This window comes from Pseudopodoces humilis, chromosome 3, assembly GCF_049639895.1.
Source record: "Pseudopodoces humilis isolate 2021_Gansu_Grassland_sample_001 chromosome 3, ASM4963989v1, whole genome shotgun sequence".
NCBI lineage: Eukaryota > Metazoa > Chordata > Aves > Passeriformes > Paridae > Pseudopodoces > Pseudopodoces humilis.
Window position 1 is genome coordinate 30,593,452 of NC_142202.1, and position 19,518 is coordinate 30,612,969.

The following is a 19,518-nucleotide window of genomic DNA, read 5'->3' on the forward strand; positions in this document are numbered from 1 at the left end:
TCACATTAAGCAGCTGTGTGAAGATGGATTCCTTTGTACTTGTAGAAGAAAATTTAGAGAAGAATGATGTCTGTGTCTTCATTTCTAGCTTGACTGAAGATCTGTTCAAGGCAGTAGAAATAGTAATTGCAGGTTTGTTTTAGTTGGTAAAAGTAGCTGGCTTAGCTGACTGGTCTCTGTGTCTAGCGCCTTTGGGGTTTTGGGGAGGATCCCCAAAAAGGAGGTGTTAGGATTTTGTAGTTGATTCTGAAGCAAAGTAATTTGTGTAGTGGAGATTCTGGAGAGATGTGGTGTAAAGAGTGCGAGATGATAGTGGCAGAGAGAGAGAGAGAGAGGTTTGCGATGCCTTTCATTAGAGTTGTAAAGATTTTTAGAAAGAGAGTGAGAAGTGTCTTGTTGGCTCCGAAGAGTGCACTGGCTTGTGAGGAGAAAAAACTTTCAAGCGCGATTAGAGGTGAGAATTGTGCCCGAAATAGGAGATGTTAGGAGTATCTGGAGCGCTGGGTTAGGAGTTGCTAGGTTTAGGTGTTGTTTTATTGCTTTTATGTAAAGCGGCTGCAGCAGGACCCGGTCCCTGTGGGTGGCGAACAGCGGGGCCCGGTGTGGCGGCTCCCGGTCCTCTCCCACCCGATGTGAAGGGTGCAGAGCGCAGTTCGTGAGGGGCGCTGCTGGAGCGGGACCCGCCGTGTCTGTGCCGGGGTCTCGAGGGGTGCGAGGTGCCGGGAGTGCTCGCCGGCCTGGCAGCGGTGCTGGGTGAGGTTTGCTGCTGAGGAGCGAGCTGGCCCAGCAGACGAGCCCCAGACCAGAGCACTGTGGACTCCGGGCTCTGCCCCTCGGCTGTGGTGGGAGCTGAGTGTGTTTGAACATGCCAGTCCTGTGTGTGAAGGGACGGCACAGCAGGGAAAGAGGGGACACGAGCTTTGCCCCAGGGTCAGCACGCAAGTGACAGCCTATGGGCCCTCCCTGCAAAGCGAGCTGCTGAAACAGCCTGCTCGGCCCAGAGCTGCAGCAGCAGGAGGGGGAGAGAGAAATAACCTGAAAAACTGCTGTGAATGGGAAAGAAGGAACGGAACAAAGGACGAAGAAACAGACCGGTGTATGATGAGACCAAAGCAAAAGTAGTCTAGCTCGTTAGGTTCTGAAAACCTCATCAAAGTGTTTAATTTCTTGAAATAAGATCTCTTTTTCTCTTATTTTTTTTTCCCTTTCTTTCTTTTACTCTTGTTGTTAAAAGGAAGGGGTTTGTTCTAAGAAACCGATAAAAGAAGTTTGTGAAGCTAAACAAGTAAATATTAACCAAAGGGTAAAAAGGTAATGAATGTAATTTATTTGAAGTCAAAACTAACCTAGCCTTTCTTGTTTAACTAATTTGAATACGCAGAAAGAGATTGGCTCCTATGTTAACTGTTAAATTTCGCTTAACCCAAGAATTTTAAAGAATACTGATGGAAAATTTTGATGTGATGTTTTCATTCTCCCTGTGTTATTAAGAAATTGTTTTCAGGTACTACTGATAATTAAGGCAGAGAAGCTGCAATCTGGACCAAAGAGTGAAGTTGGATTCACACCAATAAGATCAAAAGACCTGAGGACTGGACTGTAACACCCAAACAGAGTGATACAAACTGGACTCTTGGATAGAGGCCGGCGGTAATGAACTGAAATAATCCAAATGACCCAAGGAATGAGCTAAGAATCACGCCTAACTGAGAAGTAAGACCAAGCCTGTATCAGTAGTTTCAAGTCCTGCCTGGACAAGTTCTGGGACACTTTCAATATCCACCTTGGGGAGGAAAAATCCCACTCCAAACAGGAGGACTGGGGCTGTTTTGGTCAGGAAATCCTCGTATATTTTTGCTTTTGCCTGTGATTTGTATAAAGGAGGGGGGGAGAACCACAACTTCCATCAGTGCCACATCATATACCTTGTCTAAATCATCCCAATACGGGACATGCTATCTGGATTAAATATAAGTGTTTAAATTAGAGAATAATAGGTATTATGGTTCACAAACTTAAGCCTCTCGTTGCAGGAAGTGTTCGGTGCCAAATCTATTAAGAATAACTTAAATGATAACTTTTTTTACAGATGGGAAATTACTAGTGCGTGTTGAGTGGGAAGTACCTGAGGAACGGTGGGAAACTGCTGTTAAAAGGTGTCAAAAGAAATTTGCTTGGAAATTACAAAAGAGGAAGTGACAAGGAAATAGGGGGCAAGACCAGACTGACCACTACAACTCGCCACCGAGAAGAATATAAAACACCTGCTGTGAGCTGCAACCTCATAGGCAGGATTGGTGGGGGTGTAAGTCATACTGGACCCCTATTATTCCTTCTTCTGTCACTTATCCTTTTCCCTTTTGGGACACCAGCAAAGCCATGTTACAAATGCTATCAAAAGCTCTACATGGAATGACACCAGGTTTTCTTTCTTATTACCCACACCAATATCAATAGTCACTGCTATAACCCATCCAAGTTAAGTGCCTGTATACATAAATGGGAAAAATATTGGATCACAGAAAACTTAGGAGTCAGTGGTACTAGATTGGGAAGCACTTGCCCAAAAGGGGAAAAATGGATTTGCTTCACGGGGGTGGTCAAGGGAAAGACCCAAGATTTGATAAAAGAGCAAGTGATAAGAAAAAAGATAAAACCAACACAGAAACCTGAACCTAACTTAACCTCATGTCAGGACCTGTATGCAAGGCTCAAACAGCAATTAAAAGGGGAAATAGATATCTCAAGACTAGGGAAAAACCGGTTTGTGGATTTAGGGGAGAGGATAAGTAAAGAACTTAACATAACGAACTGCTGGGTCTGTGGAGGAGCCTTGGTGACGGAGGAATGGCCATGGAAAGGTAGTAGCATAGGCCCGGTGGAACTCCTTAAGTGGAACCGGACCAATATAAGAGGGGGGACTCGACCAGAAGGATGGATTCTAAGTTCAACAGTGATAGGGGAAGAATGTTTATGTCGAACTGGTAAGGAATTTATTAAAGAAATAGGGAAAACTCCCTGTAAAAGGTATAAGGTTAGTAATGGAACTTCTACATGGTGGATCCCAGAGGAGCCAACTCTGTATTGGACTCAAGGAAAAGTAAAAGAAAAGAATTGTGTATATGATAATCGAACCAGACTTTCAGATGCAATGGTAAAGGGAAAAATCCTTACTCTGGAATCCCAGAAATATCTAAATTTTGGGAAAATATAAATCAACAGAAAAATGACTATTGGAAGGCACCAGATGGCTTATTTTGGATATGTGAGAAAAGTGCATACCCAAAGCTCCCTTCGCAATGGAAGGGGAGTTGTACTCTGACGAGACAGAAATCAGTTGGGGGTGTTAGTTTTGGAGGTCCTAAAAAGAAATAAAAGAGAATGGTTTTGAGCACCTCAAAAATGGGGAGATGAGAAATGAATATTGGAAACATTCTTGGGCACAAGATGGAAGTTGGGGATATCGAACCCCAATTTTTGCATTATGAAACTCCAAGCTGTTGTAGAAATCATAACCAATAAAACAGCTGGGGCTATGGAACTAATAGCCAGTCAGAGATGAAAAGCCAGAGCTGCAATATATCAGAGTAAGGTGGCTTTAGACTATTTATTAGCTAAAAGAAGGGGTGTTCTGTGAAAAAAATTAATACATAAGATTGTTGTTTTCAATGACAATAAAAATGCCATTCTAGATATTGCCAAAGATATCAGAAAAATGGCCCATGTGCCGGTTCAAAAATGAAAATCAGTAATGACCACTAATTGATGGGATAATGTATTGGGGATAGAGTAGTAGAAGAAGCTAAGCTTCTTCCCCTTGTAGCAGTGCTACAGCTGGTTTAATAGTTCTTCTTTGTTTAATCCCCTGTTTAATTTGGCTGATCACCAATATAGTTCAAAGCATAGCAAATGCCTATAGACCTGAAATTAGCTACATCTAGAATGGCAAAAACAAAAAAAAAATCATAGTATTAAGAAAACAAAATAATGTGAAAAAAATCTGTTGGAAGAAGCTAAATTGATTTGTGAATAAATGAACGAGTGCTAGAAGCTAGAAAACAAGAATTATTGCTCAAGCCAAATGATTTATAAAAAAAAGAAGAGGAGGGGTTTGTTATAAATTTGTATTGTGATATTGGCTTTCACAGATGAATATTATATGTTAAATACTTTTTAGCTATGTATGTACTTTTTTCTTGCTAACAAGTCTTAAGCTTAAAAGAATTTCCTAGGTACAAGGCAAGGAAACCCCAGAGGGCAAGGACAGTGGGGCCCAAACTCTTATCAAGAGAACAACAGAGGCCAAACTGTTATCAGCGGAAGATATGAAACCCATCTGTCCTCAGGGGAAGGATGACTGGCCCCGGACTGTTATCTGCCCTGACCATTTGCAAAAAGAAAGGAAACCAAACTCCAGAAAAATGCTGACCAGCAAGAATAATGATGACCAGCAAAAAATATATGCTGACCAGCAGAAAATAAAACTGTGAAAAGCATGATCCAAGAAGGCGGAACCAGGGAGGGGACATGCTTGAATATGCATTAACCCCTCACAGCAAGGAGGGGATAAAAAGGAGATCCCTGGGATACCAGGTGTGCTCTTGGCAGCGCGCCAAGGCACCCGGCTGTTTTAACCCTTTGCTTTATTTCTTATGTCTCCTAATTGTCTTTTATTTATATTAAATTCTTTTTATAATTTATTAAGTGAATCTCATTTTTAAGACGACATAACCTAGGCCAGCAAAATTCCAAGAAAAGCTTTCTTATCCACACAGGCAAGAAGTATGGCTAGCAAGTGTTTGATCAGAATGCAACATGACTGAGCAATTATTTTCAAAATGTGATCAAGCTGTAAGGTTTCAACGTCTTCCCATCCTCTTAAGTATCTCCTCTGGCCCAAGAACATGAAAAACATTATGATGCCGATCTGAGAAGCACACAAACAAATGGCACTGCTACTGGAAGCTAAAGCCTGGCTTGCTTTGCAGGGCCCCTGACTGCCAATAGACAGATGGAGTCTAAGGTATGGACACACCTATAGGGACGTGGACCCCAAACACCAAACTATTCTACACAGAAGCTGCTGCAGAGCTGGCACACGACACTCATTTTTCTTTAACGGCTGACTAGAAGTGGATCTAACATGACAAATTTAAAATTCCTTTACTGATTATCTAGAATATCCTCATATGTCTCATGCAATTCCAACAACACTGCAGACTTCCATGTGCTGGCTTTACAGACCAGTTCTGGCAGCAGAACTACTTTTTATTGTAAAATTGTAAGCCTCTTCCAAGAAATTGAATTTTGCTTTCTGTGCAAATAATTTCTATAGATTAAAAGTTTACTGTTCAGTGTCTTCTAGAACTGTACACAACTTTATTTAGTAGCAATATACATCTAGTCAAGCAATTAAGAGCAGGCCTAGAAATTTATAGTGCAATAGATTATTATTAAAAATTATAGATTTGCAACTAATCAACCTGCATTTTTTACAATATATTTCCATAATTCAGTGTTTTATAGCTACTTCCACTCACACATTCACTGTCCCTAGTATTGAAGCAACTCTCTGGTAACCACCCAGCTATGATACTACTGTGACAACTTCCTTTTCAGATCAAGGATCACAGGCAGTTGATTTCAGAGTGCTTGCAGAAATGCTGTAACAAAGTGTAACTGAAAGAATATGATTCCTGCAATTCTTTGATGATAAAACTGGCTCCTAAATCTAATACTAAATAAAAATTATTTCAATACAATCATTATCCATTGTAAGACACTAAACTATTGGACGGTGCATCCAGCCAAAATTAGAGAACACTGCTGTCTGCAGGACTTGCCTACTCTTACTGTCACCTACAAACAGTGCACAGGAAGCTGATTTTTAGTGGTGTTGATATAAAGGTTATTCTGTCAGAAGCTTAAAATGAGAATTCATTTTAAAATTTCTCTTTCTCACTGAAGCTTGCAAAGTGCATCAGCAATTAACAATTCCTATCACTTCTCCCAGTTTGCTGTATGAAAATGCTCAGAACTCGTCTTACAAATCGCTCTTTTGAAGATCAAAGGGAAGCCGAATTTGTGCTCTGGATGAGTTAGTAATTTACTGGAACTTTCAGAGGAGGCTTGCCAGCACACTTGTTTGACATCCCCAGGGCACAGGATTGAGGGGAGCTCTGTGACTCTTCCCTTCTGAGTTCCTTCCTTAGCTTTAATTGGCACCTCATTAGAATTTAATGAAAATGACATCTTCTGTTCTTCCCGCTCAGGGCATAGAATGCTACAAAAAGGCCCATCACAATTCATAACACATGAGCAATGGCTCTTAAGCATTATTTATGAGATGTGAATTTCTTGTCAGAAGTTAGTACTTTAACAGAGTGGAAGAAGAATGAAAAAAGATTTTGAGAGTGTGTATGAAAACAAATCCTTCTACATCTGATGAATGTTGTACTTGAATTGCTGGAACTCCCTTCTCAGTTGTCAATTGTTGTTCTTCACAGCAAAGCCCTGCAGCTTTGTCAAATCTGTCTAAAATTCCATGCAGTGTCAAGGGAATGAGCTCAGCAGCATCACCTTTCTCTGGGCAGGGCTTACAGGACACAGGAGAGCCAATACAGCAGCTTCCCAAAGATCTCCAAGCCAGTGTAAAGCACCAGTCATTCTGTCTGTCTCCTTTCCAAAAAAGATGTGCCTTCTTGGACAAGTCCCAGTTAACTGGATCAGTATTTGCAGATATGTCTACATTAAACATTTTTAATTTTCTACTATGTCTAACTGAAAGCCTCTCTGGAGGACTCACCAGGACAAATCATCAAAAAGTAAGATGATTTCCAGTACTTTTAACATTGGGACAAGAAGATATGCAACAACAAATGATTAAATTGTCGGTCTGTGGAGTTAATTTGGATTTTAACACAGTTTGGATCAACATTTTTATGCTTTAAATTCTTTTTCCTTATATCCAAGCAAACCCACACATCTGTCATTCTGAAGATGATGTCTCCTTTTTACTGATCCTGATATCAGATTTTCTTTTAATGTTTAAAACTCGGAGGGGTTTCCTCCATTTTTTCCCATTGCTTCAGTTCAGGATTAAGACACCAAGAATTTAATAGCAATGGTTCAAAGTTCAGCTCAAACAATGTTCTGTGTTGATCATTACTTCTAAAGAGTGTACGTGCTTATTTTACATCAGTTGATTCTATCTCATTGCCTCCACCTGACCACACATCATGACCTGTGCTTCACATTAGGACAGAAAAGGATAACCCAGTCATGTGTGGATTTAGGAAATATGTTAAACAAATGAGAATTTGACAGATTTGTTCTACAGCATTTCCATCAACTCCTCCCAGGGTTTTTGAATGGGTGTCATTCATGACCTAATTGTGCAACCTAATTGTATAGACAGTAGGGCAAGCAATCTAGAATGGTTTCTCATGCATGGTTTCTCTTTAAAACTGACCAGAGCCGCATGCTCTGATTATTGGTAAAGCAGTTTCGGTGATGTGAAGCTGAGGTGTCCTGTGTTGCTCAGTGGTAGCATTTTGCTTGCTTCTTATTAATCTGACTATTAAATCTAAGTGGCACAGGGTATGCACACATTCAAATCACATCAGAGCACAGACAACACACCCTTTACTACACACAATATTAATGAAACATTGTAACTGCACAGAAACAAAAAATCTCCAGTTTTTTCAGACCTTTTGTACATGTGGAAATAAAACACCTGCCTTCTATTTTCTCAATAAAAGTATGGAACAAAAAATGATAATACAAACCATAAACTGTATAGGATGTAATGCAGGAATGCAAATTTTCATCTTGCTTATTACTGAGGAATTCAGAATTTTTTTCAAGTTCATGTTTTATTAACATATTTTATGAACTTTAACAGAAGTATTTCCATAAAGCTATATATGTCCAGTAGAAGAAAATTAAAGAGTAATTCCTACAACATTTATATTGCAACAGTATTGAATTATGGAACCACTTCATTAAAAATTGAGAGGAACCAACCAAATATATCTGTAATCCAGTTTACAGGGAAAAAAAAGGCAGGTCTTATTTTATAATTTTAAAAACATTACTGATCAATAAAAGGGTTTTTTAAAAGTTGCTTTCAACTTAATTCCTCTTACATAGCTCCAATATTGCAGAATGCAGGAAATGCATTCTGCAGTATCGGAGCTATGTAAGGTTGATACATAATGGTTAAGCAATCATTTGTCCAATCCACCCCAAAATTCAAACTCTTTTGCTCCCAGTATTAGGGACCATTCTGCTATTTCAGCCAGGTGCCCATAAGCAGCCTTAGTAGGTGCATACATGACAACAGCAGACCAGGAGCAGAAATTCTTGCCTCTACCACGCTGAGCAGAAAGAGCCATACCAAAATGTGTCATTGATAACCCTGAATTTCTTCAGTTTGATAAAAATGTTACCAGACACTTCAAAGTATCTTGACACATGATTTTCATAACAAGAATTTCAACATTACAGCTTTTGATTTAATGTTTTGTGGCTTCACAGATAATGTATATTAGTTCTGTGCCAGTGCTCCAATATAGAAACAATGTCTATCTCATGTCTGAAAGAGTCCAACACAACAGTAATCTCTACAGCCTGAAGACATACAGATGCTTAAGAAGAGAACAAAGCACAACACAAAATGTGTGCAGTTTTCTATCGCTTCTCTTCACTTGGCACTTGGTATTCAGTAAAGGATTAATTCCATTTATAACTACCTTATCCCACCCTTCCTCTCCACAGTGCTGCTCAAAAGAACATGCCATCTCTCCAGAAAATGGTTTTAACACAAGATTTTATATTTCACGGGTGCAACATGAAATGCACCTATCATCTGTGCAGATTCTTTGGAAATCATCCCCTGCCTGAAACACAAAGGAGTAACTGAAACAAACTTCTCCAAATGTACCAATACAGGCATTGTCTGAGAGTTCAATGCAGCCTTCAATACATGGTTATTTGAAAAAATAATTAGCAGATAAAACTACCACATGCATTATCACTGGGTCTAACGAGCACATTTAAACCAGTTAAGAACGCAACTGTTTCATGAAGGAGAGCACATCTCCTTTGGAATCTAGTCACAGTAATTATTGTTTCAGAAAGATTATTTGTGTTTAATATGAAAACCCAAATTAGCTGTCTGTATGGTATTATCCTCAATTCAACTACCTGAACAGGGTCATCAACTTTGGAAAAGCCAAGTTAGATGACTTTAATTGTATGGTGAACTAGAAAGTCTTCCCCCACAAACTAAGTGTGAGAATGAAAATATTTTTAATTAGAGGGTTTTTTGGATTTAAGTTTTTAATATTAATGTAATTATAGCATGCAGAAGCAGATACTGACCTATGTTCCTTTACTCCCTATAGAAACTTCTTATCTTTGCATATTTATTGATTTGCTTTGTGCTTCCTCTCCTGTGAAGGGCGTATGATGCCCCTCCTGCCTTACAATGACTTCTGAAGCTAAATTCATTAATATTGAGTGGCATCTCTTGAGACAAAGCAGTATATGAAGGCCAAAGTTTTAAAGAGTAAATTAGACAGGAACTAATTATAACTTTTTGCTACCAGTGGAAGCTATAGCTTCTGTTTAAAGCATCTCTGCAAGGTGAAAAAGTGTTCTCTGTATTCCATGTGTGACACAGATCTGAGCATGGTTGTGTTCAAAAGCTGGATTGACAAGCAGTACTCACCACAGCGACATGATCCCAGTTCCTGCTGTACTAGTTCCAGTTTTGTTTGGCACTGGAAGCATCGGCGTCTACTCTTCTGTTTGGATCGACTGGTTTCTTCAGGCCTGTTATTACTGTCATCCAGTAGTCGTGGCCGTTTCACAGGAGAAGCCTCACTCTCCGACTGTGAATCTATTGTATTCACAACAAATATTTTAGGAAAAATATTAGAATTTCCTCACTGAGGCACTCCTTTAGGCAACCTGAAGGTATATGGCTTTCAGCTGCGGTCACCACCAAGCAGTGTGATACCTCCCATTCTATTGCATATGCAAGTTTTCGTAATAACCAAAATGAGCATCAAGTAAAGGAGAAATTATCTTTGTTCCCCATAAGAACACCTACTGCTGTCAATACTGAATACAAAATGAACTGATTAGCTTCCTTCCAGCCTTGGTTGGGTTATGCAGAGATACATGTCGAGCATACACCATCCTAAAAAATTGCAGGCTTCATCTGTCATCTCATTTATTTTCTCCTGTGTGCAGCCTTTGGTGTCCTGACACAAACTGACTAAAGTGATGAAAAACAACTGAGCACAGGTTTGACCTATTTCATCCCTGGGCCAGAGGGGGATTTTTCAAGCACAACATGTAAACTGTATCTCTTATGACTGAAGGCAGTACATGAAAGCACCATACCGTGCTTCCCTCTCTTTCCACATAGATAACAACTTAAATTGTATACACCAACAATACAACCCCAAACAAAATAAGCATGACCTGTACATACATCACATAAATTCCAAATGCTCAGCCATTTCCAAAGTATTAGTCAGAATAGCAAATGGTATTAATAACTTTGTAAATTTCAGCTTGTAAAAGAAAATGGTGTGTGGAAAGCCTTCAAGAGTTCAAGTTTACATTAGCCTTACTTCAGGTAGCATAGTCCCTTCTTTTTCAGTCTATTTTTTTTTTTTTTCAATGGAGAGTGCACTGATAAGGGTTCTAGAGTAGCACATGGAATGCACATTACTAATTGAACTATGAAATTCCCAAGCCTTGTTTTTGTGGCATGTCAGAGACACAACATTTCAGTGGATCTGCTGTCCTGCAATCCAAGTCAGGTATTTTCTCTTCCCAGATCTGTGTACAGCAGAATCAGTGCTGTATTTCTTTGTAATAAGGAGCTGCTGAAAGACATTACTGCAATCAGTCATTATTCTACTGCATGATGGTAAGCAAAGAAAAAAAAGCCGATTAGCTGAGTTAAATCCCTTTTGAACCAACATGAATCCAACAAATAACAGGCTAAATCTATCTTTTTGGAGGATGGTAACCTATTGAACATGCCTGTACCATTATTCTAAGATTCCAATGCTTATGTCTGCTTTGTTTCATCCTGGATTAGGCAGGAACAGGTAAACACCATGTATACAACACTGTCCATAACATTGTTATGTCAGCTATCTTACCTGAGCCACTGCTTATCAACCTCATGACTTTCCTTGAGTAAACACCTAAAGGAGTCACACTTTGAATACTTGGTAGCTTCTCCCTTCAGGGATGATCTGTTAACTTCTCTTGGTTCCTCACATACAATAGAGACTAATTCACATTTCTTGCCCATGTTTCAGGCCTTGTGTCACAGTGTTTTTCCAGTTGTTGCACCCCACTGTTACAGCCATTATAAATATACACCTTGCCTCACTGGGGCCTACTTTATTTCTGTCATATTGCTCTTAAGATATGCTGAAAATGTGCCTGGCTTTACAAGTATAAAGCCTCTGTATCTCACATTTCATAGAAGAGTGAATTGCTTTCTGCACTGTATACAGGGGGTAAGTTTTTATTAAGCTGCAATGATTTTATCTGATGTGTGCCTCAAGACAACCACCTTTTTGATCAGTGTCACAGATTACAATTTACACCTTACAAAATACATACATATATACATATATTAGGCCTAAACTAAAATTCAGTACATAATGTACACTTCTGCATGCTTGGCTGTGCAGAAGCCTTGGCAAGGAAAAGAAAGTAGTGCATAATGCATTAATACAGCTATGGAACAACTAGTCCTGTCTTAAATCTCTGGAGAAAACAGTTCAAGGGAAAGATCCTCTGAAGAGACTGCCTGACTCCCTGAACAGAGATCCCAACTCATACTCCAAGGCCAACAGTCTCCAAGGACACTTGTTTTCAGAGTGCCCAGAACACCAGGCTAACCTTGAGTGTATAAGGACACCCCCTCCAACAGGCAGATTCTGTCCTGTGACCTGGCTAACTCAGTGTTCACTAAAACCTGCTCCAGCCCACCTTGCCTCAGATGAAGATCTACATCATTTGCAGTTTATTCACTACGCAAAGGAACAGGTACATTGCCATTATGGAACAGCTGCCTCCCATACATCTTTGATTGTGGAAATATAAGCCATTCTTGTAGTTCTCAGAAGCCAATTTGGTATTCTGAATTACACTGATGGAAACCATAGTGGTCTGTTGATTCTGAAGTCCAAATAAGGGATTCATGGTGTGAGTCAACTAGTGTCTAATAAGTTAATGAAACCATATGCCTTAATGATAAAAATAGCTACCTCAAGTCAGGCTAGTATGAAAATACTTAGTAACACACTTTCTGTTAATTGGAAATGACTAACTTGAATATTAACATGAGCTGGTCATTATCACAGAAATTATAGCTATCTCATTTTTTACAATGTGTATCTTTCTGCCATAGACTAAAACACTTAGCACTGAGGTAAAGTTAACCTGGGTCTCAGGGATAGCACCATCTCTCTGATCACTGACTGCCCAGGGCCTTGAACACAGGAATCCAAGCTAATACTACTCACAAACCAGACGTACAGCATACACACTTCCATCTTCCCGTGGGCAAGACCAACGAGCAAGGAAAAAGCACAGACCAGAAATTAGACCTTTTAGAGTCAGTCCTGCATGTATTTCTTCCAGATCATGTTGCTTTTCACAATACTGACACATGTAATATATGACACAAAATACATCTTCCATCAACTGGAATCTTGCAACCTAAAAGTTCAAAGATTTGATAGCAAAATGAGATTGTCATACATGGCTTTACTACCTGGAGCACAATTGAAAAAAATACCCTAGAAATACAGGCTGAAGTGCTGCATTCAAGATTCAAGAGTAAATTCCCAGTATGAACCTTTAAATAACCAAAAATGTCTACAGAGAAGAGGATTCTCTCAGCCAGTGACTGACAATGGCTTTTCTCAGGAAGTTGGTTCATTCAGTAACAGTTGTTTCTTCCTTTGCTTCAAAGAAACATTTTCCATGCCAAACTTGCATTTTAGTATTGCATCTAAACCACCAAATACCCAGTCCGAGAGAAAAACCAAAATCCTGCTCTTTTACCCACAGATGTAAAAAATCATAGAACTTCTCTGTATAAATGCACAATAAAGATGAGAAAGCCCCAAAATTTCAGGAAGAAACTGCTAAGCAGAGTAACTCCCATTGACACACTCCCACTGCAATTCTAATTCTGACTTAAGAAACAAGGATTCTTCTAACTGGTATCTGATGGTGGAGATCCTCCTAATTGTGTATCAACCTCCCACTTGAAATGAGAGAACAAAGAAGTTCAGTTAGGCAAGGCTGAAACTCAAGGTTTACCTGAAATCAGCAAGCAGAGCAGTGTTCTTAAAACTATTATGTCATGGACAGAGACTCACATTCTTTTCTCACTGTCACTGTTATCATCTTCATTACTCATGTTCTCCCCTCAAAATTTTTCAAAAAAGTGGTGCCTGAGCAGAATTCCACTCCCTTACTCTCCAGCCTTTCAGGAATTTGCAGGCTTCAGTTACAAACATGATGGCTCTTCCATGGCATTTGGGGGGAGGGTTGGGTGCTCTAGGCTCAACAGAGATGTGGGCTAACAAAACAGGGAAGGAGGAAGGATGGAAGAGATGGGAAAATAGTAAGAAAAAGAGGATCTCTCCTCTGCTGCTGCTTTCTTCAAGAAGATGAATCTGTTTAATCTCCTGTTTCATGACAGCTTTTGAGGCAGTCAGGTTTTTTTCTTATCATAAAGAACCCATCACACACACTGGCATTTATGATCTCAGCTGTCTGTGTAAACACCAGAACAAGCAGTCCTTAATGAACCCTAAAACATTACTGCCATCTCCCCTGAAACTATTTTAGAAGCAGCTTAAGCTGTTAAAACCTCTGTCCATGAAGAAACTTGCATAGTCACAGACAGTAGCTATGTAACATGGATTACCTAAAATTTGATCAATAGCTTGTTTCCAGTTTTTAGTTAGGGTTTTTTTTTTGTTGTTGGTTTTTTAGTTTGGGGTGTTTTTTGGTTTTTTTTTGTTATTATTCATTATTCTATTCTTAGATGAGGGATTACTTAACTGCCTGGCATGTTTATGCATTATTATGCATTAAGAATTTCATCTAGAGAAAACTGCTTCTATATAAATCTTTCCTATCACATTTACCAGAATCATAATTTAAAATAATCTCTCTAGTTCAAATGAATCTAAAATTAACATAGTTGTCCCAAAACCCTTTTGCTTGTTGACTATTAATGAAGAAACTGGAATTCAAGATTAACACCTCAAAAGCCAAATCTGACAACCATGACCGCCTTAGTCCCTCCCTGTTGCTATACAGGGCTGTGGAAAACATTATTCTGAAACTATGGCATTTCATTGAAATTAACATCATGTCTTCTCACACAATCGTGACTGTATCTCATGGCTGTGCACCAGTTTGGAAGCACTCACACTCATAAGAAATGTATTTCTTTTGTGAATTCACCTCAGTTTTTTTAAAAACACTAGACAGATATATCAAAAAAATCTTACATAAGCCCCTTGGTAAAATTTAACCACACAATCTCTTTTCTAGTACCATTACAGGGCCCTTATCATCATTATTTCACTGATTTATTTTTTTTCCCTCCACAGAGTTTAGAAGCAACTGCACTAAAACTCAATGTCCATAAACAATGTGAAATAGAGAGACCACATGGGAACAGTCTCTACAGAACTCACATCCCATCAGTCACTTCTTTGCCTCGGGAGGCTCTCGATGAAATCACACGGGAGACTATAAACAACACACATAAGTTGCATTACGTAAGTTATTATTTCTCATCCATCACCACAACCATGCAACAGTAGTTGTTTCCAGCTCTAATGTGTAAAAACAACCAATAAAAAACCCCCACAACTTTCAGCCCAGCTGCTTGAGACACATAAGTGGAACAATTGTTGCAAGATGTTCAAAATGTGAAACATTATTGATTGGTTTCAAACGCTTGACAGAAAAAATCTTCTTGCCCCTTTACAATACAGCTAAGAAAAAGGATTCCATTACAGATTTGAAGCATTAGATTAATTAAAAAAAACCCAACAAAACAAACAAACAAACAAACCCTCAAAAAACAAAAAAGGGACTTAGCATGTATACTGCTTTGGGTGTAGTTGGTATTTTTGTGTTCAACAACAGCATGGCTTCATTTCTCCAAAATGAGAGCTGGCATACATAAAACGTTTACTAGAAAAGAAGATATACATATGTTGTAATGCATTTAGAAAAAATAGTATGGCCCAAAGAATGTACCCCCAAAAATGTAGAATGTGAGCTTCCTTATCTCTTTCTCCCCAGTTCCCCTTACTGGCTGTGTGAAAGTAAGCCACCCTCTTCCCCCTGCCTTCAAAAAGAGGCGCTCATCAATACTCCTTCCTCTTTCCCTCCTGCTCTTCTTCTCCGCGGGACCCCAAGAAATAAAGCTGCACTTCCATCTCAGCAAAGGAAAGGGCCTTGTTTTTTAGTTCTTCTGTTCTATGCTATACTATCTCCCTGTTTCCCTGGCTGCAGCTGGGTGGACAGTGGTAACAGAGAAGCAGGGGACGTAGAAATAATAGCAGTTGGCACCCAACGGGGGGCTCTGAGAGACCCCCAAAAGTGGCTGGAAACACACGTGTGTGTTTTGCAAGCCTGGACACGTCAACTACCTTGAAAAGCTAAAAAGCAAATATAGCCTACAAGGGAGAAATCGGTAGCCTTCTCAAGCCCAGAGAGAGATTTCATGAAGAACAACAGTTTTACTGCTCAACAATGTTAAAGTGGTAAATCACACCTGCCGACAGTGATGGGGAACGTGAAACCGGGATGGAGCAGGTCCCAGGCATGGCCTGCACAGCAGCATGCATGAGCCAAGCCAGGATCAGCTGGGCGCACGCCCGAGCCGGTGGCTGTGAGAACCACAGGCTGCACGAATGGCAGGGGTGTCCCCACGGGTGGCGGGGGGGGCAGCCGGTGTAGTGAGAGCTGTGGGGTACCGGCGGCAGCGGCGGGGGGCGGCCCTGGACCGTGCGAGCGGTGGCCATGGCATGGAGGACAGGTAGGGGTGTTCCCTTCCCCATGTGGCACGGGGACCGAGCTGCGGGCTCAGCACAGAGCCAGCCACAGCACGTTACACATGACAGCTGCACAGCGCGGGCCCACAGCAGCCGTGGGACCTGGCATCAGCGTCGTGGGGAACGGGCGGCAGGGTTCTGCCCCCCAAGGACTTCAGCCAGGTGGTTTTAGCAGCCCAACAAAGTAACTGCAGCTGAGCTTGACAGTTTGTATCTTACCCCAGTGGGGGGGGGGGGGGGGGGGGAAGCTGAGAAAAAAAAAAAAAGCCTGCCACTGCTTGCTTAGTTGCTTTTGCAGTAAAACAAGATAAAAACGAGTTGTGCTAGCACACTGTTAATAGCAGAAATGGGGTCCAAACTGTCTATACGCCAACCAAATTTAGAATCCAAATTGCAAGAATATTTAAGTACTATAAATGTTAAAATTTCTAGAAAAAAGTTAAAACATTTCATTTCATGGCTATCTCATAACACTCCACAGCTTGATTTGTCAGAAGTGAATTCTATCTCTACATGGGATAAAATTGGCAATTACTTAACACTTAAAATAGAGAACGGAGATGAAAATGCTTCAAAATATCTCCCAAATTTTCTTATAATTTGAAAAGAATTGATTAACAGAGAAAAAGACATAAAAAACCAGCCACTGCAGTTTCCATCAGTTTCCCCTACTTCTTCCCCTAAACCCTCTGCCCCTGAGCTGAAAAAGATACATGGAACACATCCAGAAACTCAAGAAATGCACTGTAGTAATGCCATTTCTGGATCCATGTGTCTCATTCAGCCCCCCATCTCTGATAGTGTCACGCAAGCTATCAGAGACCTTCCCCTGCACCCTCATATCCCAACTATTAAAACCTCTTACCTCCACAAGTCTGGGATCCAAGATGGAGCTGGCCATGTGCCAGATAGCCATGTGGCGAAACCTCCCTCGTATCTCCCTCCCCCTTCCCATGACTCTTTCCACTCACCTGTCTCCACCCAGTTCCCCTACTCCTCCCATAACCGCTTCCCTCCCTCATACATTTCCTTTCCTCCTACCATACCCTGCTCAGGCATGACATCAATTTGCAACCCTGCCTCCAAATGCTGCAACCCTGTTCCCCCCGCCCCTGCCCCCTGTCCCCAAGGGGAGGGTGGGAGTGAGAGGGATGGCCCTACCCTCTGCTCCCATGTGGGGGCGGGGGTAGGTCCCTTCACCAGCCCTGGGAGTGAGGCAGGACCTCCTGGGCCTGCTGGGGGTGCAGCTGGGTCCCTTAACCGACCCGGGGGTGAGGCGAGGCCCCCTGGGCCCGCTGGGGATGGAGCTTAGTCCCTTCATCAATCTGTTGGGGAAGCAGGCCTCCGAGGCCCGGTGAGGGTGGGGCTGGGCAGGGAAACCCCAGAGATACAGGATCTGGGGAAGATAAGGATATACCTACAGCTGCACCTGTAGAGTGATAATTACTGGTAAAACATACCAGTAATATTTACTGGTAAAAAAAGAACTAATAGACAATATCAGCCTTTCTCTTACCATGATATCCGAGAGATATGTAAAATACAATGTGAATTTGGCAAAAATAGTGAAATATTAAAAAGAATGATTAAAGCTACTTTAAAATCCCAGGAGTTAGTTCCTGCTGACCTCAGGCTTCTTCAGGTGCCTCCTAACCCCCAATGAGTTTGATTTTTGGGAAAGCTCATGGAAAAGGTCATTAAAAGACCTCCTAGAGGAACTCAAACAAAGCATGCAGGGTGCAAAAGATGCAGAAAATAATGAAATTACCTTTGAGCATCTATGTGGGGAAGGGAGGTGGACAAAGCCTGAAGACCAGGCACGGGTTCTAACAAAACCTATTTTAGAGAAGATCTGTGATGTAGCAGAAAAAACTTGTATGTATGCATATGATTGAATGAGTATTATTATGATTTCAGAAAAACAGGAAAGTGTAGGGGAGTAACCATCCATACAGTTTGGGTACTTGAAGATAAGCAAGTGCTTTCTTTCTGTAGGGGAGACCTGACACTGGCACAAGTTACCCAGGTGGGTTTGTGGAAACTCCATCCTTGAAGGTACTCAAAACCTGACTGGACACAGGCCCCAGCCTGCCCTAGATGACTCTGCTCTGAGTAGGGAGGTTGGTCCTGAATTCTCTCCCACCCTCAGCTTTTCTTAATTCTAGGGTTCATGGATAGGAAAATACCATTAAAAATTATACACTAATTCCTTCCCACCATTCTAATTTTTTGTTCTCCTCAAAACCCATATTGTCAGTATTATCACCTGGAAAAAAGAAGTGCACTATACTGCAGTGTAACTTAATGAGGGTGTTAACTACCATTTCTAATGAAACAGAACAGACTAATCTAATGCATGTTGAAAATGCATGACAAATAGTGAACTACATAGGCTCCTGCATGCATTTTAGGTAAGCTATAATTAGAAAAAGCGTGAAAATGGCTATTTTCCCTTCCTGTCAATAAAATTCGTAATTGTTAAATTACGTGAAAAGCTAATTAGTTTTCACCTTGTATTTAGGCTTCTATGCATCTGTTTTATATTTAAGTTTTTGCATTACTTCCCCTGTACTCACTGATGTCAGCAAATCTTTACTTAACAGAAATATTAATTTATTTCTCAGACATTTTTACTTATATCCCAGATTGATTCAAACAAGCACATACTTAAATATATTCAGGCATCTGTACTGTACAGCTCCTTTGATGGATTACCTCTGGGCATTCCAATTAGTTACAACATTTCCTAAAGCAATGGCCACTTCTACTGCTGCTGGCTGACAGAAGGATTTTGTTTGTTTAGAAAACAATGTGAGTGGGGCTCCTTTCCTGAATTTCACCCATGGGAGAAGCCTGTAAACCTCCAGAGCCACAACAGATGAGCTTGTGAAGAGAGAACAAGTTGGACAGTCCTGGCCTGCTGTTCATCTCACGCTCCAAGGGTAAACATCTGAAGAATGTGTCTAAAAACAGCTGCTGACAGCAATATCATACACACAGAATGACTGCTGGTGTGTAAAGGCATGAGGTTGAAATCCCATTGTCTTGATTACTGGAGGCAATTGATGCAGGGTAGAAGCTTGATACTATTCTAAGGATGCTAAGGGAAGCTGGTTTAGGTTGTTGGTAGGGGTTTCTGTAATGGCTCACAAGCAGCACCTCATATACTGAGACTATTATAAGAATGAACCTTGAAAAGGCCAGAGAAGAAAAAGGGCCATAAGACTAAACTAAAAAAAAATTATAAAAAAAAAAATTATAGTGTCAATTTGAACTTCTTTTCTCATTATTAAATTATGTACTTTAACAGTACAGGGTTAGGGCTGGGAGAGGAACAAAGGCCGATTCTGGTGACACTTGATTGAAGCTGGAGAACAAA

The 19,518-nt window shown here is 40.6% G+C and overlaps 1 protein-coding gene across 2 annotated transcripts in view; it reads right to left on the bottom strand.

The window, feature by feature from the left end:
- Nucleotides 1–19,518, bottom strand: part of ZFAND3 (zinc finger AN1-type containing 3) — a 161,512-nt gene that overhangs the window by 27,350 nt on the left and 114,644 nt on the right. For both annotated transcript variants that reach the window (XM_088053245.1, XM_088053246.1), the window contains exon 6: nucleotides 9,737–9,907. In XM_088053245.1, the coding sequence (XP_087909371.1) occupies nucleotides 9,737–9,907 (171 nt within the window). The remainder of the gene's footprint in view (nucleotides 1–9,736; nucleotides 9,908–19,518) is intronic.